Below are 24,724 nucleotides of genomic sequence, written 5' to 3'. Positions count from 1 at the left end.
CACTTCCCAGTTGTCTTCAGGCAACAACAAAACAAATGTGCATAATTGTTTTATTCTTAAGTCATTTCAATGTACTTTAAAACGTATTTTTCTAAGCCTAAATTTCCCACTATAAAAATTCACCCGAACCGTCTGGGCGTGGTAATGAGAACTGTCAGTTAGCTATGATTGACAGACCGTGCCCCGTTACCATAGCTACCCCCATGATACGCGCTCTCTTTGGGAGACTGAATTTTCACAAGCTAGCTAGCTTAGTAGTATATCAAGTATCGATAGATAGCTAAGGTAAGGAAGTTGATTTATATCCAGTTATAATTTTTGCTATCTAGCTAGACAAATTAAGATAAAAGCACAACTATAACGTCCTCATAAAAGCAAACTAGCAAGCTAACGTTATCGATAACATTGCCTTATGAAAGCAAACCTCCTAGCTAGCTAACGTTAGCTAGCTAGCTAAATGAATATAACCAGAAATAATCTAAAGGCACTCTAATTTAAGTGAACCTAACATTAGTCAAATATTTTCATTGTCTGAACAGCAGGAAGGTGTGTCCTGTCAGATTTCTTTACGGGGTGTGGAAATAGGAGTGGTTACTGTATTCGTGACGTAGAAAAACGACAACTTTCTCAACCGGTTGAAAATAGGACGATGAATTTAAAACGCATATTTCTCCAAAAATACAGAACGGACATATTTAATACTTTGCTCATTGTGTTTCTTCAATCCCTCTTGTGCAAATAGCACATAAAACCGAGAAAGTGTGAAAATCACCATGGTACTCCTTTAATAGAAAAGCTTTAACTTATTCTAGATTTCATTAAATCATATATCGACAGACATCTACCACAATATAAAAATCTTTATTAGTTCAAAACAAAAGTAACAAAAACATCCAAATGAAGGCCTTAAAAAGGTTGAGTAATTGTTACACATTCATTAAAAAAAAATCTTTTTCAATATAATACATACAAACTGTCTTCTAGGCTTGCACCTGAGCAAAGGTAATCTGTATTATAGTATATAAGCCTAGCGACTACAGTGTATTGCTAAATTACAGTCTATTGCAATTTGCTTCGAAGGTCAGGTCACAGACGACTGCATGCCATTTACTGAACAGGCCCAGGCTGATAAAAAATGGGTTTTTAGCAGTCCCAAGGTATTTGTTAGTTTTTTTCACTACACATACATACAGGCTGTGCTGCACGGACATGTACATGTAGGTTAAGCAGTTTTTCAGGTCATATATACATTAGCCAATGATTTAGTGAATGAGTTAGATGTTCATAGGGAGTTACCGGGACTCGATAGTGCCTCTTTCTATTGCCAAGAGGTCACATAATCTTGTAATAAATATTACATGTATATTAAATACTCAGTTTCTCTCTGGACATTCAGGTAATTCCCTCACTGACCAATAGAGGCAGGGAGATAAGAACGGAGAGTCATTGCATTCCTGTATGCCAGTGGTACTCAACCTCAGTCCTGGGGGCCCACTGTATATGCTGGTTTTCGTTCCAACCACAATTGCGATCTCAGAATTTTAACAAGCTGTTCATTTTTCTTAATTAAGAGGAATTATTTACCCTCTTAATCCACATAATGTCAGAAATTGCTATGCATGGCATGAAGAATAAAATCCCATTGTGTTATTGTGTTGCTTTTTAAGTGATTGCAAACAATCACTTAAAAAGAGGTAACATTTTTAACAGATCAAATTAACGAGGGGAATTAATAGGCTCCTAATTAGGTTGCTGAACACATGTGTTTAAGTGCTTTAAGTGCATAATATTTCCCTTAAACTATTTAGCACAATACAGGTTTGACTCGTTATAATTTTCTTTGTTTTTGAATTCTTCGTTATCTATCAAATGATTAGATTTAGTGGCCAGGTGTCCACACTTTCCCCAATTAGGAACCTGTTGATTTGCCTCAGTCTTTATTTTGATTAGTTAAAAAGTTTTCTTTAACCTTTTTACCTAATCGTCTACAATATAGCACAATGTGAATATGGGACTTTTATTCTTTATGGCATGCGTAGCTATTTCTGACACAAGGTGGCTTAAGCAGGCAAATAATCCCTCTGTCATGAGAAGCACCTAATTAAGGAAAAATAACAGCTTGTTACAACTCCGAGATTGCAATTGTGGTTGGAACGAAAAACAGCATACACAATGGGCCCCCAGGACCGAGGTTGAGAACCACTGCTGTATGCTATTCATCTTTGGTCAGATCCAGTCTTATCGTTCTATTAAAAAACATTTCCGATTTAAACAAACAAGCTAAGAACTACAAAAATGGAATTCGATGAAGTTCTTACAGGTTACACAGCCTTATAAGATCTCCACTGCCGCGAAAAGAGCCTTCTCTGACAGCCAGTACCCTAGCACAGGTATTGGTTTACACTGGGAAGGATGTGACAGCTTTATTCAGGATGTTATAAAGCATCAGCACAGCTTTCAAAGGCAAAGGCAAAGACACAGTGGGTTTTGTCTGCAGCTGCTGGCACTGAGCTGTGAAACAACAAGCAAAGCTGAATCAGCTCTGAGAGCTGGCCTGCAGCCATGTAGCGTTGAGTCAGAGACACCTACAGTACACACACTGTCTAGGGGGAGAGGGCCACTTTGCTTTTGTTTGGCTTTCCTGGTGCACGTGCATTCATGTGTGAGTGAGTGTTTGCATGTGTGTGTCACATGGTGTGCTACAGGTGTGCTGTAGCGCGTCACAGAGAGATGTCAGAAGACACCTGGAGCTGCTGTCCCGGTTTCTTTTTGCTACTTAGCCGGGCCCCGTCTGTCCGTCTGTATGGCTGGTTCCTCAGGTCTGGCAAGGGAAGACAGACAGACTCACTACCAGCAGTCATGGGAAACGTATATGTGTCCCACCATGCTTGGGACAGAGAAACAGTGGAAAGGTATAATCGATAATGTCACAGATGCAAGTGAGTAACACCTTAACTCATTCTTCCCAAATGAACCAACCCATCTACTCTTTGTACTCTTCCCCAGACCATTTACCACCTGTCCCTCTCCCCTCCCTTGCCCAATCATAGCCCAGTTCTACCCTAGTGTTCCCTCCTATCACACCCCCTTCCCCAAGTGTTAGTTTCAAGTCCCCTCCCACCTGCTGAGATACCTACAGAGGGAAAGAGAGAGCGAGAGAGCCGCGGCTACGATGGACTCTCATCGCCGTAGCCGGAGTCGCAGAGCAGACGAGACGAGCGCTTGCCAGACCGAGCCGTGAAGGGTACAGCCTTCAAAGCTGCCCCGCGCCAACCAGAGAGAAAGATAAAGGAGGGAAAGATGGAGAGTAAGGTTTGGAAAGCATAGGAAAAAAATAATGATCGGTAGGGGTTGAGCATATTGCGTGTCGGATTGAGAGAAAGAGAGAGGGAGGGAAAGAGTTTTTCCAGTGAGAAGAGATAAGCCAAGGGAGATAAAGCATGTGAGGTCAACGCAGGGCGCCCATGAGTTAGGGATTGATGAGATAAGGCAGTAGCAGTTTGATGATACGGTCATGCAAATTCATGCCACGTGGATGGTTGTGAAGGAGAGGGGAAATGGTATGGTTTCAGACAAAAGAGAGAAGGGAAAGAATGGGAAAAAAGAAGCATTAATATTAAAGTCATAGGTATACTTACATAGCAAAGCGAGTAAAGCAGATAAAATCTTTAAGAGTGGGTAACTTGGTTCCCCCCCATCGGCGATGATGAACCCCCTTCCTGTCATGAGTAAATGACCCCGACTGTTCTACTCACCTGTGATGATATCCTCGATGGCCCCGTCTTTTCCTTCTCTCACTACGGGCTTCACCTGCCTCTTTTTGAGCTCCGCGATGAGATCCATCTGGGGAATCTTGGGCATCATGGGCATCTTCCACAGGTCAAAGGTTAATCACTTACAGTTTTACTTCGTTAGCGCAAATATGAAGTGTGGAATGGGCATAGTTTGTGCCGTCTCGTGCCGCTTTCTGTGGTGTTTTTTTGCTAATTTGTTAGAAAAACTGTATTGGCTTTGGCCTTGATGTCAGCATACAGGAGGACATCCAATCACAACTGAGACTGAGGTATGGTGCAGTACCCAACACACCTTGTGCCCTGCGGGCTCATTCTTGATGGGCGTGGCAGGTGCCTCGCCGGCCTCCTCTGCAGCCTCCTGCTTCTTCCTTTTCTCGTTGTCATGCTCGGCTTGCTGTGGGATTGAGAGGGATAAAACACATTAGTGCAAGACGTCAAACACACAGACACACACACACCCAATATCAGCTTGCCACGCACAGACACATAGTTGGGCAACATTACATTTATTTAGCAGACGCTTTCATCCAAAGAGACGTACAAAAGTGCATGTCATGGTCATTGGAACAACTACAAAACACAGGTTCGATAAGGTACAATACTCATTTCGTACAGTTATTCATAGCCAAGAACACAGTCCAGTTCAGGCAGTGCTCCTCACCTTGTAGGCCTTGACGAATCTCACAAATATGGGGAAAAACACGGAGGGTGGTGTGGTCTTTGGGTTCTCCCCAAAATACTCCACCACTGAATTATATGCCTCCTGCAGAGGAAAGACAGGACGGTCAGACAGTTCCAGTCTACCTTAGTCAATCCATTCTATCTACAACACTCAATGCTTTATCTTCAGCAGAAACACCATACTACACCACTCAGAGGATTACCTAGCTATGGTAGTCGGACCACTCCAGTCTACACTAGTCAGACCACATTACGTACCCCAGTCAGAGTGGATTATCTACACTATTCAGATCATTACATTACATTACATTACAGGCATTTAGCAGACGCTCTTATCCAGAGCGACGTACAATAAGTGCATTGGTTCACGATGTAGAGGTGCAAAAGAAACACTAGAGTGAAGTAAGGATCGTAGTGCCAGAAGTGACCACATCGATCAGGACTCCAACCCTGTAGAGTAATCTGTTCAGCAAACAAGAATCCTACCAAGTACAAACTAGTACTGGAATCACATTTGCCTAATCAGACAAAAACAACAATCCTGCCAAATAAACTAATGTAATCATATTATCCTAACTAGGTACAGTGAGCTAAACTACAGGCTAGGGAGGGGTGGGGAGAGGTGCAGCCTGAAGAGATGAGTCTTCAGTCTGCGTTTGAAGGTGGTAAGATTCTCTGCTGTTCTGACCGCCACAGGGAGGTCATTCCACCAGCGAGGGGCCAGGACAGACAGCAGACGGGAGCGGGAAGTACAGACGCGAAGAGGGGGAGGTGCCAAGTGTCCAGAGGTGGCAGAACGGAGAGGTCTGGCTGGTGTGTAGGGTCTGATGATCCTCTGGATGTACCCTGGTGCTGACCCCTTAGCTGCCTGATCATACTGTCTACATAATTTGGACCATACTACCTCCCTCATAATTACTGTATGATTAATCAGAATTCCACATACTTAAATTACAGAGAACATCCTTGAAAAACTAAGGACTTTTAGCCTTCACATTCCACTATATTTATTTGTTTTTGCTAATGCCCAATGTGGGATAGTAAGTTAGAGTGCAGGCTGACCTGGGCAGTCTTCCCATCATTCACCAGTGTCTCCAGCAGCTCGTTGTTGCTTTTCAGAAACTCCTTTAGCACAGGGTTGTCATCCTGCACCAGGAACTCCTTCCGGGTCCCTTCCATGCCCTTCTCCAGCGACCGGAGGTCCTGCAGGATGCTGTCCAAAGAAACTGAGACACACACACACACACACAACACACACACACACACACATGAAGTCATAGCAGAGGTAGAGAAAGCGTGAAAGGCATGAAAGCATTTCTTCTTATTATGTTGAAGGGCACAAAGTTAGAAACGAATCGATTCATTAAAAACCCACAAATGCCTAAAAGTTAAAGTAGCTATATTGTATATGTCTTTCTGTTACTGCGGGGGTTTTTCAAATAGATCTACACTGGTAAGAACCAGGGCTTCATGGAGATAAACACTAAGAAAAATCTATACTAGACAAATGTAGTGGAGCTAAGATGTGTGTCTGTGTATGCGGGTTGGGGTTTACCCAGGGCAGCTTTTTCCACAAAGTGCAGCTCGGTGTGGAAGCACTGCAGCTCAGGGTACTTCTGCTGGATTATGCTGACGATGAAGTGCAGCAGGGTTTGGCTGCGGTCCGTGGACTTCGTTTCCAGGAGCTAGGAGAGAGGGAGAGGACAGTGCTTGGACTGCAACTTAAAACATTAGGGCTCTATGAAACTACAGACACTATGTCCCATAGATGTATTGCAATAACAGGTGTAATCAGGATAATAAATGCTTTAGGTCAGTAATCTTCATTCCTGGTCCTGGTGGGCCGCAAGGTCTTTTTTGTTTTTTTATTTTCACCTTAATATCAGCAACCAATGGATCCAAGGAACCAGGTGAGGTGAGTTAACCATGTAATCAACTGCTTTAATTATACGATTAACTGCTTTAATTGGTTGAATGAAATGCCGAGTAACAATGCCATGTCTGGCATTACTTGACTTCACATGAGGCTGCAGTCACATTCACCATGTTGTAGTGTGGGACTTGCTGATAGCAGGTGGGGCAGAAGCTATTAGAAGTTGTTTCAATGTTGCGTTTGGTTGTGCGGCCTACTCACCAGGTCCAGACTCTGGAGGCGGAACCCATACGCAGCCCCTCTTTTACTGCTGTTCATGTAGTTCCCAAACGCCAGGACGATCTGGTTAGAGAGGAGAGACACCGCTCTCAGGCTCTGGCCTCCTGAAGCACGACGCCATCCACAAAGCACAAAATCACCTCTTACCTCCAGGATCTTTTTCAGTTTGCTGGAGGACTTAATGGACATTGACGCTGCAATGATGCTGTTCAGTTGCTGGAAGACATCACATGAACATTGACTTTCCCAAGTGACACATAAGAGTTCCCATAACATGATGTAATGCTTTTTGAAATTCTCATAAGGTGATGCCCAGCTATTGACATTCACAGGCAGCAAAGTAACTTCCAGCCATTAAGACTCTCAGAATACAATGTGCAGCTATCGACAGAGATGGTGTAACCCAACACAATCTTATCCAGAAAGGGCCGCTGTGGGTGCAGGCTTTCAATCCAACCAAGCAGTTACAAACCTAATTCTACTAATCAATCCCTAGAGTCTTTGCTATGGACCTTGATAAGTAGAGTCAGGTGTGTTCCTACTTGGTTGAAACAAAAGCCTGCACCCACACCGGCCCTTTTTGTACAAGATTGAGGACCCTTGGTGTAACCCCTAATAAGAGCAGTAGTGGCGGGCGAGCAGTCAGGAGCCAGACCGGTTGCAGTAGCTGCACGCTGTCGGGGAAGTTGCCCATGAAGGTGAGGGTGCTGATCCGCTGGGGCAGGCGCGGGATCTTCCCGAAGCGCATCATGAAGCGGTCCTCCTCCGACAGCTCGTCCAGCGGCCGGCCGTCACGCTCGTAGTTCTGGATCAGCTTCAGCTCGTACTCCGACGGGATGAAGCGCTCCAGCAGCTCCAGGAAGTCCAGGCTCAGGGCCTGCTGGTTATAGCTGTGAGAACAGGAAGAGAGAAAGAGGGTTATAAAGAGAGAGAAGGTGGGGTGGGGGGGGGTTAATGATAATGACAGGTAGCCCTTTTCGTTTTACAGTAATAATTTGAAAATGTTTACAAGTTTGCATGGGCAATTATGTGAATGAAAGTGTGAGAATTCAGAAATGCGTTGATTGCAAATAATGCCCTGTTGAGCTGGTTGTTTCCTTGTTACTCTTGTAATAGTTATGACTTGATTCTTTTGCTGGATTATTTAGGATAAAGTTAAGAAGAATCGGTTATTTGCATTTCGTTCTGACAAACGCTTGATGGGCAGAGCGAGGTGGACGAGGTGGAGATGAGCTTCTTACAGAACACCCAAGGACTATTTCAGACTTAAGGGGGAATTGTGGAGATGCGTACGTCTCTATGGCTGTGCAGATGTCGGAGGCGCTCAAGCCGCCCTTGCGCAGTGTTATGGCCAGGTTCTTGGCTCTGTTGGCCTCAATGAGGGAAACTCTGTTGGAGGTCTTCTGGGCCAGCTTCACCTTCAGCGTGCCCAGGTCAGCTGGAGTGCCCTGCGCCTTGGTCTTAAAAATCTCCTCAAACGTGTCCATGTTGAGCTCCTGTCGACAACAGTGAAAAGTTGAAACAAGACAGCCTCTGACAAGGACTAGGAGAGAGAAAGAGAAAGTTCTAGCTGTGCAGGGCTTTTCTGCTGTGCATTAAAGAGAGAGGCACAGAGAGAACGCAAGGCTGCACAAGCAAAGCAAAGAAGGGTCAAGAGAGCAAGAAACAGAGTGAGAGAGAGAGAGAAGGAGACAAATGAGGTGGTGGGGAAAAAAGGAATGAGACACACACCGAGACAGAAATCCAATTAGCCTTAAAGGAAAAAAGAGACAGACAAGCAGAAAAAGAAAAACCAGAATGGAGGCACCTGCACAGACATATAGAAAGGGTAGCGTAATGATTTAGAGATCTTACCCCCAAAACCTGCTCGTCATCCAGCTCATTGAAGACGGTTCCAGTGACCTGGTTGGGCTTCAGGGCCTGCCAGTTGAAGAGAGGCATGTGGTACTTTGTCTTGATGGGTTTTTTGCCTTTATTGTCTGAAAGGAGAGTAAAACAAACATTTTAGGACGCTGTCAACTTTCAGCTTTTCTTTGCCAAAGTTCATTGGCATTCATGCCATTAATCGTGTCATCATCCAGTTCAACTGCATCCAAGAATTTGACATTCCACAACTGAGATTTCTTCTCTGTACATTTTAGGGAATCATCTCATGCCTCAGAGTCAGATGAAAAATTGACAGTTGTAAGTCCCCAGACAACTATATTTGTTTGTTTGTTTGTTTTTTGGCTGCTCTAAAGTTGCATTGCACATAAAGTCAGATCAGTGACTTCTGCAGCCTGACACTATATCAATGTGAATGTCTTAAAATGGATTCCATACACACTTAAGCTAAATTATTATGTGAAATTATCTCTGGCTATTCTGTTGGCCACAATTAGGTCACCTTACCTGGAGATCCACCAGGTAATCCTCCTGGAGGAGGTGGAGGACCACTCCCAGGTGGGGGTGGGGGAGGGCCACCTCCAGGTGGTGGAGGGGCGGGGGAGGGCCACTTCCTGGTGGTGGAGGGGCGGGGGAGGGCCACTTCCTGGTGGTGGAGGGGGGGGGAGGGCCACTTCCAGGTGGTGGAGGGGGTGGGGGAGGGCCACTTCCAGGTGGTGGAGGGGGTGGGGGAGGGCCACTTCCAGGTGGGGGTGGGGGTGGAGGAGGAGGAGGAGGAGGGGCACAGGAAGAAGCCAGAGGAGGAGGTGGAGGAATAGGTGGAGCTGCTGTGGGAAGCAGAGGGGCAGGAGGAGGAGGGGCTGCAGGGCCCTCAGCAGTTGCCATTTGAACTGGACCTGCACAGAAACCCAAAACAGGGAACCTTTATCTTCACTTCCTTAATTTGGCAGAGCCTGCAGCCCACAATACATGTACATTCAACATGTATGAATGCTGTGTACTGTGGTAATGCTGGCTTCAAGTGTGTACATCAAGAATCTGAAAATGAACTCAATAAACATGTCTTTACATGATGGGGTGGTCAACTGAGGCAATCGCAGCAATGTTCCTACATGAATTAAACTACATATATATAATATAGCCGATGTACAGGCATAACTGCTTTGGTGGGCTGTCCTATTTGAGTGGCAAGCATGGGGGTGGGCTGACCTGTGTGATGGCAGATGTTAGGGGGAGACACTGGCTTGTGTAACTGGAAGATGTGATAGAAGCTGGGTGGGTTAGGGTAGTGTCTGACCTGTGTGATTGGTCAATCCTGGGGTAGGCTCTGTAAGAGTGACAGGCACCACCTGGATGTCCAGGGCTCCAGAGGCCGATCGCTCTAGGCGGATCAGCCCTCGGGACTGCAGCTCCTGCACTTTGAGCTCCAGCTCAGTGGAGGCCTTTTCCTGGCTCTTCTCTCGCTCTCTCTCCCTCTCCCTGTCCAGTTCCCTCTCCCGCTCTCTCTGCTGCAGCACAGTCACCTGACTGCATGTTTCCCTCAGGCCCTCCTGTCCAAAACACACACACACACACACACACACACACACACACGCGCGTTTATGGCAAAATGTTTAACAGCTCACATTTATGAGAAAACACATCACACTTAACAGCCCTTATTAAATAGGTATATTCACACTGAATAAATATAAAAAATAATCTGTTTTGTATTTAATTATTTAACTAGATAGGCCTACTGAGAACTTAATTCTTTTTTGTAGTAATGCCCTGGGGAATTAAAGTGGGTAGGAATGGGAGGGATTGTGCAGCCAATCAAATTTACGAACAATTAGCGAAACAATTAGGCAGCCAGACAAAGAAAGACAGTATTTTTTGGAAATTAAGCCCCACTGTTTTGAAAGGTTCCATGGGGTATTTAATTAACACACTGAATCAGGACCTTTGGTTAACATATCATCTTTAAGAGGGAACCTTCTACAGAACAGTTGACCCCATCAATGTGCTCAGGCATTGGGATTACATTAGTTTCAAAGGGAAGAGTGCCCCCTGCTGGCTAACTTAAACTGCTTCCAGCAGCAGCTTAGTTTTTCCAGGCGGTCTCATCTAAGTACTAACAAAGATCACTCCTGCTTAGCTCCAGCCAGTTACCATGAGAAGAGTACAGGGTGGTATGACTGCTGGTGAATGGAAACAAGGCACAGTAGAACCTCAGAGATACAAACTATTCTGGAATCAGAGCCCTGAAATGTTTGTGACTTTAAAGTAAAGGCAAAATGTATCAATTTTTAAGAAATAATTTAGAATGCTAACTTGTATACCATTGGTCCATATGTGCCTAGATTGCCACTAATGATGTGCTTGAAGCTCTACAAAACCTAGACACAAAAAAACCAACAGGGATAGACCTGCTCGACTTAAGTGTTTTAAAACTTGCAGCTCCCCTTATTGTTGTCCCACTGACCTACATTTTTAACCTAACATTACCCTCTGGAAATTATCCCAATAATTTGGAAGACAGCCCATGTTCTCCAACTCCATATGGGAGGCGATCCTGGTGACCTAAATAATTGTTGTCTAATATCAAAACTCTCTTGTTTAGCTAAAACTCTTGAAAGTCTTAAACATCCAACTCCTTGCATTCTTAGGTGAGTATATTGCCTGCACATAAATCTGGATTTACAGCTGGCCATAGTACTATCTCTGCTGCTTCTTTGGTGATTAATGACATTTTGTGCTGCCCTCTTTATTGATCCATCAAAAGTGTTTGAAACCATCACACACATTTGCTCTTATTGTGAAGGTGGCAGAACACAATGTATAGTGGTTAATTCTATGCAATTGACAAATCCAAGTCTCTGAAGGCATTTCCCAGGGCTCTACTTTAGGCCCTGCCCTTTTAACAATTCATATGAAAAATATTACCTTTTCTGTAAACAACTGTAAGCTACATCTGCATGCTGATGACACAATTATTTAAGCATGCACCACTTCAGTGCATCAGGCTATAAAGAATGTGCCACTTGCTTTTAATAATATTCAAAATGTACTTGAAAATGTCCACCATGTCCTATGGCCTTATTTTTAATAGGCTCTTATTTTATAACTAAGAAGTTAATCGATTATCAAACCACAGTCTGGATGGATACACTATTTCCACACTTACTGTGCAGCTGTGTTCCCTCCTACTCTACTGTGTGGCTGTGTTCCCTCCTACTCTACTGTGTGGCTGTGTTCCCTCCTACTCTACTGTGTGGCTGTGTTCCCTCCTACTCTACTGTGTGACTGTGTTCCCTCCTACTCTACTGTGTGACTGTGTTCCCTCCTACTCTGCTGTGTGACTGTGTTCTCTCCTACTCTACTGTGTGACTGTGTTCTCTCCTACTCTACTGTGTGACTGTGTTCTCTCCTACTCTACTGTGTGACTGTGTTCCCTCCTACTCTACTGTGTGACTGTGTTCCCTCCTACTCTACTGTGTGACTGTGTTCCCTCCTACTCTACTGTGTGGCTGTGTTCCCTCCTACTCTACTGTGTGACTGTGTTCTCTCCTACTCTACTGTGTGGCTGTGTTTCCTCCTACTCTACTGTGTGGCTGTGTTCCCTCCTACTCTACTGTGTGGCTGTGTTCCCTCCTACTCTACTGTGTGACTGTGTTCCCTCCTACCCTGCTGTGTGACTGTGTTCTCTCCTACTCTACTGTGTGACTGTGTTCTCTCCTACTCTACTGTGTGACTGTGTTCCCTCCTACTCTACTGTGTGACTGTGTTCTCTCCTACTCTACTGTGTGACTGTGTTCTCTCCTATTCTACTGTGTGACTGTGTTCTCTCCTACTCTACTGTGTGACTGTGTTCCCCCCTACTCTACTGTGTGATTGTGTTCCCTCCTGCTGGGGTCATATACCGTACCTTCAGCACTTCTACCTCTTTGGTGGACTGAATGAGCTGCTTCTCCAGCTCTGCTCTCTTCTCCTCAGCCTGGCTCTCACTTTCCTGCAGCCTGCTGCTTAGCTGGAAGCATGTAGACAAACAAATTACTGTTACAACCAATCAACAGTCAGCACTTTTTATTGGCAGTAAATATGCGTTCAATGAAAACAGTGTGTGCATATGATTAGTGTTGATTGTTAATTAGCAACAATAATATCGTTCATACCTGCGCATTATGCTCCTGCAGCTCCTCCATATGCTCTAGGAGGGCGTTCTTTGTCTCAGCATCCTCCAGCAACGCCCCAACGTCAAACACATTGTCCAGGTAGGCCTGGATCTGCACCAGCAGCTTATCGCTCTCTGTAAACTTCAGTCTCTGTCACACATAGAGAAACATAATGCTGTGAGCAGTGACACATACAGTGTGTCTCTGCCTTTCTGTGAGCCACTACTAATTCTCAGTAAAGGGACACATCGGCCTTTTAACAGTTCTAAAATCAATGCACTACAAAGTCCAGCAATCTAAAGCAGGTAAAACAGCAACATTATTCTTTTGATTTTTAATTGTTGTTACGTTCCCATTCCCTTTTCAATGTCCAATTTCACAATTGATGGCGACGTTGAATCACGGTTCTAGTTATGGGCTTCATTTAGGGCTGCCAACCATCCCGCAAAATACTGAATCGTCCCTTATTTGGACAGTAGAATAGGCGTTCCATATTTAACTCATGGCTACGGGACACATTTTCTTCTGTATCTTTGTTAACGATTGCGTTTATAGTAACCGCTGTTTTGAATATAATTCAGTAGTTAGCTAGCTAGCTAGCCAGGATAAAAAGCATGTTGTGAGACCACTTTGACCTAAACCTAGCTGAATTTTAATATTGGCATTGCGGGGGCGCCGGGGGATTAGGGGGCGGGTGCAGCACTTGTCGAGCGGGGGGGGGGGGGGAGTGGGGGGGTGGGACTTGCATGTGGACGACGGACAGACAACCGGACGGACGGACGGACGGGGGTTCGACCCAGTGTACCGAAAAATCGTACCTAAAACATCTGACAGTTAGTAGCCTACCGAAAATGACAACAGCAATCATACATTAGCACATTATTTTACTTTAATTGAATGTAGTTTTCCAGTTTAAAAAGTGGGCTATATATTTCATAGCCAAAGAACCAAGCACTTTCTTTCCCTATTTTTAATAAAATTTTGTTTTCGTTTTGATTATTCTAAACAATTTATTTTGAAAGAATGTGTTTGATATGACCATTTTATGTTACTAAATTTCCCAAAATGTGTTGTTTTAGCCCTAGGTGCTGATTTCTTTACCGTGACTTGTTCTAACGGCTGCTTGAAAGAGAAAGTGCTGATATACGTTGGCTAAGTAGATATAGGCTATCGTTTTCTCATAAAATGTAGTCGATGAAATAGTAGCCTTGGCTAGCCTACTTTGAGGCATGTTTTTTTTAAAAAAGGCTTGTTATTTCATTGAAAGTAAACAGCACACTTGACAGTGATGTTTGATTATTATCCATTTATTATCCATATTTCCATACCCACTTTCCTAATCATTCGCTACAGCAAGAGGAACGAACTATTGTTGTGTCGTTCGCGAACGATTCGGGCAAGTGTACTGTACTGTTGTGTCGTTCGCGAACGATTCGGGCAAAAGTACTGTTGTGTCGTTCGCAAACGATTCGGGCAAGTGTACTGCCGTTCGCTAACGATTTGGGAAGTGTACTGTCGTTCGCGAACGATTCGGGGCGGGTGTAGTACGTTCAGTGAACGAATCACTGAACTGCGAACTACCAGTTCACGTTCGCAAACGAATCGTTTCACAAAGTGATTCAGTACATTTCATTCACCCAAAAGATTCGTTCTTTTGAACAAATCGTTCGCAAACGACACAACACTACCTCAGACGTGCGTCTCACGCAGGCTGTGTGGCTGCTCTAACCTGGGCTGTGTCCCAAATCACTCCCTATTCCCTATATAGTGCACTACTTTTGGCATCAGCCATTTTGTAGTGTGTCCCATCTGAGAAACAAAATTGTAGCACATTATATACACGCGGTTCCCAGCAAAAATAGACTATGAAAAGAGCTGCTGATAGTCATATTGACAATTTCCGTTATTGTGCGACAGATATTCAAAAGATAGTAGCGGCACAGAGTGATGACAACAGTGTCCCAAAGCAAATAATGTAGTGTGCTACATATTTTCCACTATATAGGGAATAGTGAATGAGTGAACAAGTCAGTCATTTGGGACACAGCCCTGTTAACATGGGCGCCGAAATGAAAAGCAAGAGGTTCCGCGGCCATCACGCACAGGTGAGGTAAGCGGTGTGGCCCAAGCCGAAGAAATGCAAGTGTTCTCCTCCGGCCAACATGCACTGTATGTGATATTAATCCATGTCGTTCATAACTTAACTTTATTAACTTTGTCTGTAGGCTACAGCACAACAAAGTAGGAAATAACAACAATAAACACAATTAAAACAGACAAAAAGCATGAAACCGCCCACGGCGAAACTTGGCAAACTATATTTTTTGATTGATTTTACGTGCTCATATATGGCAATTGTTAACGGCAATGACTGTGCTGTGAAGTTTAGGCAGCAAACAACAAGGCTGAATCCTTTTGATTTAATTTACATAGAAACTATACACTCAGATCGCCTAGTTTCACTCACTGTGGCCAAGCGGAATCGATAACATTTCAGAAAATATATAACGTTAAAAGATTTCATTCAATCTTCTACTGGGAGTTTTGCCGTTTATTGAGGGTGTGACAGAAAATTTTGGTGCTGCTGACTGTAATTGAATGTTTTTCACATTTACTGTTCGATTGAGCAAGTACCATTCACAGTACATTTTTATGGGTTAGTGCTGTCAGATTGTGCTAGCTACTTTACATTAGCCTTGTACAGCGATCAATAAAGGCTAACAGCACAGTACCACTTACTTCTTGCCACTTGTACCACCACTGTAATGAACTAAAAAAAAGGCTACAAACTACATTTTCTATGAGAAATGTGTTGTCAAGCTCATGCGTATACTCTGCTGGCGACATTCTACAGCTCCGTTCTGCCCTCCGTACTATATAGCTAGCTGTGGCACGTCCTCACCTCTGTAACGTTATTTGTTGTCCTCCATGTGTACATACACCTGTATCGGTGGTTGTAGCTGTGTGTCCTTAGCTCCTACTCATGCGTGCAGGATAGCATCCGTACGCGCTAACTAGGTTAGCTAAAGTAGGCGAAATGCGAACATGTTATGGTTAGCTAAAGTAGCGTTAGGCGATAAAGCTGTGTGCCGTACCACCTGTGCATGCGTCCTACTAAACGAAGGACCACCTGCGCATGCGTCCCACCAAACCTTCCTCACAAAAAGCACAAAAATCAAGGAAAAATGACCAAATCAGGAAGTCAACAAAATCAGGCAGACAAAACACTCTGCTTCTGAAACGCTTCCAGTGGGGTATGAAGCCATGCGGAGGATGGAACAAAACCGCGTCACAGACGCGACGTCATGGACCCGCACCCGGTGGAAACCAGGGGTAAAAGGTCATACTTTTCATGTTAAAATATAACCTTATCCTACCGCTGGTGGTTTTAGATCAATGGTTAAGTTTGTTGCTGGGGTCAGAGGTCAAATTTCATTTGATTTTCTGTTGTCAATGCAATCTCAAGTAGCCTTACCTCTAGGTACTCGTCCAGTCCATGGTGGGTAAACTCATACTGCAGGTGTACCCGGAAGTTCATGTTCTCCACAGAGTGGACCACGATGTTGATGAACTGCATGCATGCCACCTGTATGGGGATGAGCAGAAGGGAGTACTGTGATGTCATCTGCCATGCAGTTGATAGTTGCCGTATTACACCCCATGAATATAACCAAAACAGTAACAATACTAACCATTCCATTACCATGGAACAATATTAATCCAGCAGTCACAGTTGCACATGGTGATCATTTCAGGATCCATATGTAGCTACACAGCTTTAACATCCCTCCCAACTAATTATACTGTGTAGGCTATGCTGTCATAGATTTTTATGTACAGAATTCTGTATTAATTTTACATTCTGAACTATTCATTTAAGCTCACCATGAAGTCAATATTGCTGTCTTCATTGCTGAAATACTCCATCAGTTTCTCAAAGCGGTTTTTCTCCCCACACACCTGAAGAGAAAGGTACAGAAAGACGGTCTTCATACCCGTTACCAGCCTGTTATTACAGACATGCCCACAAAGAGGCAGTGTTGCTTCCCAACCCAGTCAGCTCAACAACAGCTGCACTTAAAACATTCTGCACTGAGAGCACAGAAGAGTTTTTTTGTGGACACAGGCGAAAAATTATATGTAAAACAAGGTTTCCCCAGTGACCTAGCCACCAGAAAACATGTACACTGGCAGCAGGTCATAGCTAGCTGTGGAATACCATTCGAGCTGCCGGGGATTCGGAATCCAGATGCGGCGCATGTCTCCTTTATATTGTAATTACAAAAAACACCCATTCGTGAAACTAAAATGCTTTATGCCACACTGCAGATAAGATATTGGCAAAGAAATACATGCAATGACATTGTTGTTCAAATGATTTCTGGCTGTCTAGACGTTTTATAGGGCCTCTTTCCTGGCATAACTTGGACAAATCGGAATTGAACAATCAGGATGATGTCAAAACAGGGATTGGCTACAACTTGAATAACATTTAATTTCAGCCAAAAAAAATCCCTTCTGGGGTTATTTTGAATGAAACAATTGTCGTGCGCCGCGACACACCCTTTTTGTGGTTGGTGTGTCGCAGCTCAGGGAGATGTGATTTATTTTATCAGAGTGAGAGAAAGAGAGGACTTGGTCATTACAAAAAAGAAATAAAACAGCTTCGCCTCAAGAGATCCGGGTAAAAATAATAAACCAACTTCCATTCCATCCATCCATTATCTATACCCGCTTATACTGAGCAGGGTCGCGGGGGGTAAACCAACACAACAAACTAAAATAACAAAGACAAAAAATAACCAAAATTATAAAAACTGCTTTTCAGCTTTCTCTTTGCTGGTAAATTCCTCTCATTCCATCTCACAGACTGTGAATCCCTTCTGTCACAGAATCCTACTCGGATGAAAGCACACTTTAAATACCTGGACTAATAATTGATGCACTCCATCTTGATGTGCCTACTTAATCTGTAGGTGTGGTCCTGCGATTGCCCTGAACCTCACCCACAAACCGAGTCCTGCCACACTATCCCACAGCCTTATTTACTGACTCTTACTCAAATGAGAGGCTGTTACATAACCCTCTATTATTCAACCATGTTTCAGAGAGGCTAATGGGAACCTAACCTGAGCTCTGTGGTCTGTTAGAACACAGAGCTGAAAGCTGAGATCTCCTGGGAGGTTTATCATAGTCACTTTCTGTTTTTTTTTTTTTTCCCTTCTCCCTATTTACCAGGCACCGGAGGCTAATCAATAGAGTTATACCATAAAGTGGTCTTAGTCTGTCTACACACAATCACATTACAGGGCGGGCTATTGGCAGAACGCGAGACGGATGATTGGCAGGAGGAGATGAGCTATCGGAGGAGAAGGAGGTCTGCATGGAGGAAGCTGCATAATGAATGCGGAACTGGGAAATTTATTACTGCCTCAGTCCTGGGTTCGCTGTGTGCAGCCTGAGAAATATTGTCGAGGTAGGAGAAAAAAGAGGGAAAGACTTTTAACTTGTTCTGATCATTAAGACATACTTGCTGAGTAGACATCCTTATTTTAAGCAGTTACAGAAGTCTGGGTCAACAGCACAGCCTTTCTGTCTTTTAAAGGACACATCCAAATATTATGACACATTATGTCGTGCAGGGTTCAAACAAGCAAATGTGCATGCTACATGTTTTTACTTATAGTTAGCTTCGCAGCGTATGAAAAAAGAAGAACTAACATTTAAAAAGCCGCGTTCTTCTCACCCACACACCCACTCTGAATAATGCAGTATTCCAGCCTGCCCGCTGGTCCCCCGGGCGATGCCCACGCACTGCCGTTCTGAGCGGCACAAGCTGCGCTGGCGCCCAGCCTCAGGAGCGGGGGACTCTGCCACTCCCTCCGCCCCCACAGAGGCCCGGCGGTCCGTCTCTCGCCGCGCCGCCCCCGCAATGCGCCCGTCCCTAGCGCTGGCACCCGGCCAGGCATCGCCTGCATTCCGAGCTCCGGGCGCTCTCGTGCCAGGAGCTCCTTAGTGCGGGCATCCGGGTTCTCCGGTGCATTTCTGCAGCCTGGCATGACAGCGTATCAGCGCCGTTTAGGCATGCACATAGCAGTGGTGATGTAAGTTGTCGCCTTGTCAACGTTAACACAAAAATAAATAGCTTATCTTTTAATGCACTCATGTAGATAGAGTGCCAGCAATTCAAAAATGAAGACCTCATCTTAACCTTAAATATTTGCCTACATTGTGTACATTGGTTAGGTGGCACACACCTTTGGCTATCAGGTTACAGGTGTTTAAAAATACACTAACTTGAAGTAATTGAACCTCACTTAGAGCCTTGCACTGGGCTCAAATGTGTAAGAACAAATGCACAAATGGAAGCTAGTTAACTGTTTAACAGATTGCGTTTCACACTTTAAGCGGTCACTGCAAACACGTTCTGTGTCAGTGTGTCACTGGCACAGATGCAAGGCTAAAAGGTCTAAGATTAGCCTCAAAGATGGTTAGATGCTAGTCCAGCAGGCTACTTTTACTGTGCATATTCTAATAATAGCCTGCTTCCACCAACATGTCTAGTTAGTCTGTAGTACGCAGGACTGAGAACAGTTGTTTCCCTGTGGTTTGAAGAGAGAAGTCTCAGGGACAGGTCAGATGTCAAGTCCAGCAAGTGTGTTTGAATGCAGACAACTGTCTGGGCAACTGCTTAGAATGAGGAATGAGGGGGTGTATTGTTGAAAAAAGCATCCCTCCCATCTAGACCCACACACAGCAAGAACATTAAACACTCTAATTCCCAGCATGCCTCATTCTCGCCTCTAAAAGATATGGGTAGGAGTTAGAGGCCTCAGGTTTGATTGTAAAGCAATTTTGTGTGAGAAAGTTGAAAGGGGGGTGATAAAGCCTTAGCGGATCATACCCTCAAAGGAGAAAGGCAGTGTGGCTCAGGAGTGGGAGTCAGAAACAGGGGGTAGTGTAATGGATGGTCTCTGGGTCCGGACATTACATTACATTACAGGCATTTGGCAGACGCTCTTATCCAGAGCGACGTACAACAAAGTATATAACCATAACCAGGAACAAGTATGACGAAACCCCTAGAGAGAAGTACCGGTCCAAGTGCAGGGAACAACCGCATAGTTCAACTTGGACCCTGAAGGTTAAACTGATTAACACTAACAACGAGAACGGCAACAACGCAGTCTATCGAAAAAATACAAGAAGTAGTTAAGACAGTTAATGCACCTAAGTCACCTACGAAACAGCTGCCTAGTTACAACTCTAAGCTTACAGTCATTTACAGGGGGGTAGGGAGGGATGGGGAGAGGTGCAGCCTGAAGAGGTGAGTCTTCAGTCGTCGTTTGAAATGGGTCAGTGTCTCAGCTGTTCTGACCTCCACGGGGAGGTCATTCCACCATCATGGGGCCAGAACAGACAGGAGACGTGTTCTGGAAGTGCAGGTGCGAAGAGGGGGAGGTGCTAGGCGTCCTGAGGTAGCAGAACGGAGGGATCTGGCTGGCATGTAGGGTTTGAATATCTTGTGGAGGTATGCTGGGGCTGATCCCTTGACTGCCTGGTATGCTAGGACCAATGTTTTAAATTTGATGCGAGCTATAACAGGCAGCCAGTGGAGGGTAGTGAGCAGGGGAGTGACGTGGGAGTGTCTGGGGAGGTTGAAGACCAGACGAGCCGCAGCAGACCTGAAGCATTCCTCACCTCTTTAAAGTTATCGAAGGCAGAGATGATGATATCATGTCCTCCCCTCACCAAGCACACAGCAGCCAACAGCTCCAGAACCAGTGCCTTGGTCCTGTAGGTAAGACACACACACACAGCTGCAGTTAATTTGGGTTACTATGATAACCATGTATACAGGAATATTATCAACCGTTCCGGATAAGCACCATTATCTATAATAGTGAGTGCATGCAAACAGTGTCACTGAGACAGGCTGAAATTCTGTAGTTGATTGAGACAGACTGAAAAGCTGGAGCAGATGGAGACAAGGTATCCTCACCTGGGGTTCTTGTTGTTGAGGCTAAGTGTGATTTCATTGACACAACGTGGGTGGGTCATCACCAAGTTGAATCCGGACTGAAGAGCGGAGTGAGAACAATCACACACCAGCTCATGGTCCACATACACACTATCCCTGCGTCTTATACTCTGGAAGCAGACTTGTCTGTTGTGCCAGGACAGACTCAATTTCAGCATTCAAGTCTTCAATCTAATCAGGATCCCAAAGGACTTAACACCAAATTGCTTAGGGTGATTTTAAAGCGGGATTTAAAAAGCTAGCGCACTCACACTGCTAACACGCAATTTTCATAAAATTCTCTTACATTGTTTTTTGTGGTGACTCAGTAAGAGGATGGGTGCAGTTCTCAGCAGTGCCCATGGGGGGCGCTGTGGAGTCTGTACCTGGTAATTCATGATGGCACGGAGGCACATGATGCAGACGTGCACGTCGTCTTTCTGGCTGACGATGCGAGAGTTCCGCAGAGCTTTCCTGCTGTGCAGGGAGTTAAACCTGACAGGAAAGCAACAAAGAGAAAAGAGAGAGAGAGAGAGAGAGAGAGATCAAGAGAGACAGAGAGAGAGAGAGATAATTATAGTTATCAATGTGCCACAGCTTTCACAATTGTTTTATAAATGTTGTTCACGAAATACAACGTTAATAAACTGCAAATGCATAGTTGAGAACGGGGAAGTACAGAGCAGAAGAAATGATATGACGGGAAAGGGGAGCGGAACAGGCAGTGTCTACTGAAAAAATGAAAACAATGAATTGAGCTGTTACCATTGACCCGCTGAGTATATCATTAATTGGTCAAATTTTAGGAATGCCTTAAGACGTGCTCATCAGCAGCATTTGATAAAACAAACTGAGTCTATGCAGATGCTCAGATGAAGACTGCTGATGGAATGTGTGCATACTGGCCCCCGTCTTGACAATCAGCTCAGATCGTCATCATGGACTTTTGTGAAGCAGTGGACGCTGAAATCTGTGCACCTTACGAGGTGCCTATTAGCTATTCACTTGTCACTTGAAAGTTGGAGTAAAATTAAAATAACTTGAAAGCCTACATAAGCTTTGTGGTTGCATTTTCAGTCTAAACTGACAGTGATCCTTCTTTCTGAGTGGTGGATTATTTCTCAAACAGAAAATCACTTTCCCCATTTCTAAGGCAGTAACCACTCCAGCACTTGTAATCCCAGTTATTTTTGCAGTGCTAATCATCAGTGGTTCATTAGACACAAGACTGCAGTTCTACTGCAAACAAGCCTTCTTATCGTTCAGCTTTAATCATTCCTGCTGCTCTCTTACATTGATCCAGTGGCTGTTGGACGTCAATCAGATCTACAACAGAGCTCAAGATCTGGTATGCCATTTCAAGGGGCATTGCCACGCCCCAAATCACTATTTAGTCCTTACAGTGCCGGTGTGTGTTGCCATGGCAGCAGTGTGGAGGCCACGCAGACATAGGCATGTGAACAGACATGCTCATAGCATGACTCTAAATGTGTGTTTACGTACAGGAGACAAAGACTAAGTAGAAAGCCCACATTCCTTGTGATGAAGTAAGAGAGCCTGAACAACATCTTGAAAAAACGAAACATTTCATTTGTCTTTTTATCTACAGTACTCATAAGCACCAAAAATTAAAAGTAAAAAAAACGAAAAACAAAAATGCAGATAAACTTTAATCAAAGTTCAGCATTCTGCAACATAATTTATAAAGGGTGGGTTTTAGTGCGCTTTTTCTTTAACTTTAGTCATTAGATTTAGATTTTTTGATTATTTGAGCATACTATTTTTTGACAGTTGATTAGCGTACTTAAAAGCAGGGTAATTGGTTTTATTGATGCAGGGACCAGTATCTCTGCTGCACTCACCGGACTGTCAGTGCACGAGCAGCCTTCGAGGCTCCATGGGTCGGTGAGTTGCTGGCACTCTTGCTCAAGTCTTCCACCGATTTATCCAGGGGTTTCCCTCTGTCTCCTGGCAGACCCCCATTATCCATACTCTCCATGTCATACCTACACACATACGCACACACACACACACACACACACACAGACACGCACACACACACACACACATACACATACGCACACACACACATACACATACGCACACACACACACACACACACACACACACAGACACGCACACACACACACACACACACACACACACACATGCACACACACACACAGACACGCACACACACACACACACACACACACACACACACACACACACACACACACACACACAGACACGCACACACACACACACACAGACACGCACACACACACACATACACAGGCACGCACAGACACGCACACACACGCACGCATGGACCCATGGACGCGTGCACAGACGCAGGCATGCATGGACGCACGTGCACACACACACACACACACACACACACAGAATTAAAGTGTACAAAACTACAGAAGTAAAGTACCAGCTGACTTAATCCCATGAGCAGGGATACTCAAATCAAGCCTTGGAGGTCAGTAGTACTGCTGGTACACTGTAAAAAATGCCTGTGAATTTTATTGTAAAATAGTGATGGTACAAAATTATAGAGAGCTCAAATGTAAATAATTGTGAAATACCATAAGACATTTCACATTTTGATATACAGCCTGCTATTGTGTGCTTAATATATCATTACCATTATTTATCTGGTAAAATACTAGTAACTGGGCTGTAAAAGTTACTTTTTTTTACAGTGTAATCAAGGACTAATTCTGACCTGTGACACCAGGTGTGGGATCTTTCATCAATCAGTGACTTATGAATCAACTGACTATCAGGTAGGGAAAAAAGCCAGTGGCATTACAGGCATGAGGGCCAGATTTGAGGGAATTTGATTTTGGCACATGGGAATGGTTCGGAGTCAGAACACAGAACCCTGAAAATAACTTTTCGCTCTTTTTAAATAGACGTCTAGACTTGGGGGTGTGTGATCAAGCTCGGCACTCACGTGACGGCACATTGGGCAAAAGAAAGGTAATCCACCAGCACATCCAGCCCTTTGTTCTCCTCACTGAGGAACTCTTGTGCCCAGCTGAGGAAGAGCAAGAGCCGCAGTCAGACCACTTGTGTAGCCAGGAAAGGACCACAGAAACAGTCTATGGACTTTAAGATTCCTCTTTTATTAACAATGAGTTACGTAGGTATTTGATCAAATCAAATTTAGGACAGCACTTTGAGATTTTAGTTTATCCAGGAAATAAACTGAAGAATGGCATAGTGTATGGTAATATTTCTAATTGAAATGTGCTGCCTCAACAATTCAAGTTGCATTTTAATGTCCTTCCTTTTCAGAAATATAATGCAGTGGGGGGACAGTGAGAAGGCTGAAAGAAGCAGACGAAGAAACAGACGTAGTAATGGGTACTGAGGTTAATTTGAGACAATAAAGTACGGGAGGATAACAGGAGAATGGATAGTTGCAATAAGGTCGTCACCCGATATGATTGGTCCGTAGGGAGATCTCAAGTTCTCTGAGGACCTGGGTTGACTCCTGGACGCGCCTCTTAAACTGACAGCAAAGGAGAACATGTAAATATAAACACGAGAAACACATTTTTAGCTTTGATATTTTAAATTATTTAACCCAGAGTGTACTATGTGTACCTCTCAGATTTAAAGATTTTTATTTTAGTGAATGCACTTTAGATTCAGATGAAGAGTCATCAGAATCATCAGTGCACTGTGTCACAGGTGCATAAACACCTTCATCAAATAAAAACCAGTTCAATTAATAATTTTATGAGCCAATTTTATCAAGATTTTTACAATTGAAGGATTATGATAAAAAACCATATCCCTGACACAATGCCAGATATTTCTCTATGCCCTGATTAACAATATGATATGGGAAGCATGAGGTGGAGAACTTCCTAAACAGGCTTTACTAGCTTATATATTATCCAAATATAGCAGAACTTACTTAGTAGTTAGGTAGCCTGCATAGTGTGTGATTGGTGCTATTCAGAACTGCATCTCTATCAAACACACTCAATCGGTTTCATGTTTCAAAAACTGCAAAAAC

The 24,724-nt window shown here is 44.1% G+C and overlaps 1 protein-coding gene across 1 annotated transcript in view; it reads right to left on the bottom strand.

Annotated features, from left to right (window-relative positions):
• Positions 1 to 845: 845 nt before the first annotated feature.
• fmnl1a (formin-like 1a) overlaps positions 846 to 24,724 on the bottom strand; it is a 47,866-nt gene continuing 23,987 nt past the window's right edge. Inside the window, 24 exon segments of the mRNA XM_064321622.1 lie at positions 846 to 2,821; positions 3,756 to 3,870; positions 4,087 to 4,188; positions 4,456 to 4,557; positions 5,538 to 5,701; positions 6,031 to 6,160; positions 6,610 to 6,690; positions 6,775 to 6,843; positions 7,283 to 7,517; positions 7,921 to 8,123; positions 8,482 to 8,606; positions 9,019 to 9,108; positions 9,111 to 9,407; positions 9,809 to 10,061; positions 12,419 to 12,520; positions 12,666 to 12,815; positions 16,141 to 16,251; positions 16,551 to 16,625; positions 20,367 to 20,460; positions 20,668 to 20,744; positions 21,072 to 21,180; positions 22,548 to 22,691; positions 23,651 to 23,734; positions 24,138 to 24,211. Coding sequence (XP_064177692.1) covers positions 2,721 to 2,821; positions 3,756 to 3,870; positions 4,087 to 4,188; positions 4,456 to 4,557; positions 5,538 to 5,701; positions 6,031 to 6,160; positions 6,610 to 6,690; positions 6,775 to 6,843; positions 7,283 to 7,517; positions 7,921 to 8,123; positions 8,482 to 8,606; positions 9,019 to 9,108; positions 9,111 to 9,407; positions 9,809 to 10,061; positions 12,419 to 12,520; positions 12,666 to 12,815; positions 16,141 to 16,251; positions 16,551 to 16,625; positions 20,367 to 20,460; positions 20,668 to 20,744; positions 21,072 to 21,180; positions 22,548 to 22,691; positions 23,651 to 23,734; positions 24,138 to 24,211 — 3,087 coding nt within the window. The 3' untranslated portion in view covers positions 846 to 2,720.

Source organism: Anguilla rostrata, chromosome 2 (assembly GCF_018555375.3).
Source record: "Anguilla rostrata isolate EN2019 chromosome 2, ASM1855537v3, whole genome shotgun sequence".
Classification (NCBI taxonomy): Eukaryota; Metazoa; Chordata; class Actinopteri; order Anguilliformes; family Anguillidae; genus Anguilla; species Anguilla rostrata.
Note: the sequence above shows the minus strand (reverse complement) of the source record. Positions and strands in the feature narration are given on the sequence as shown.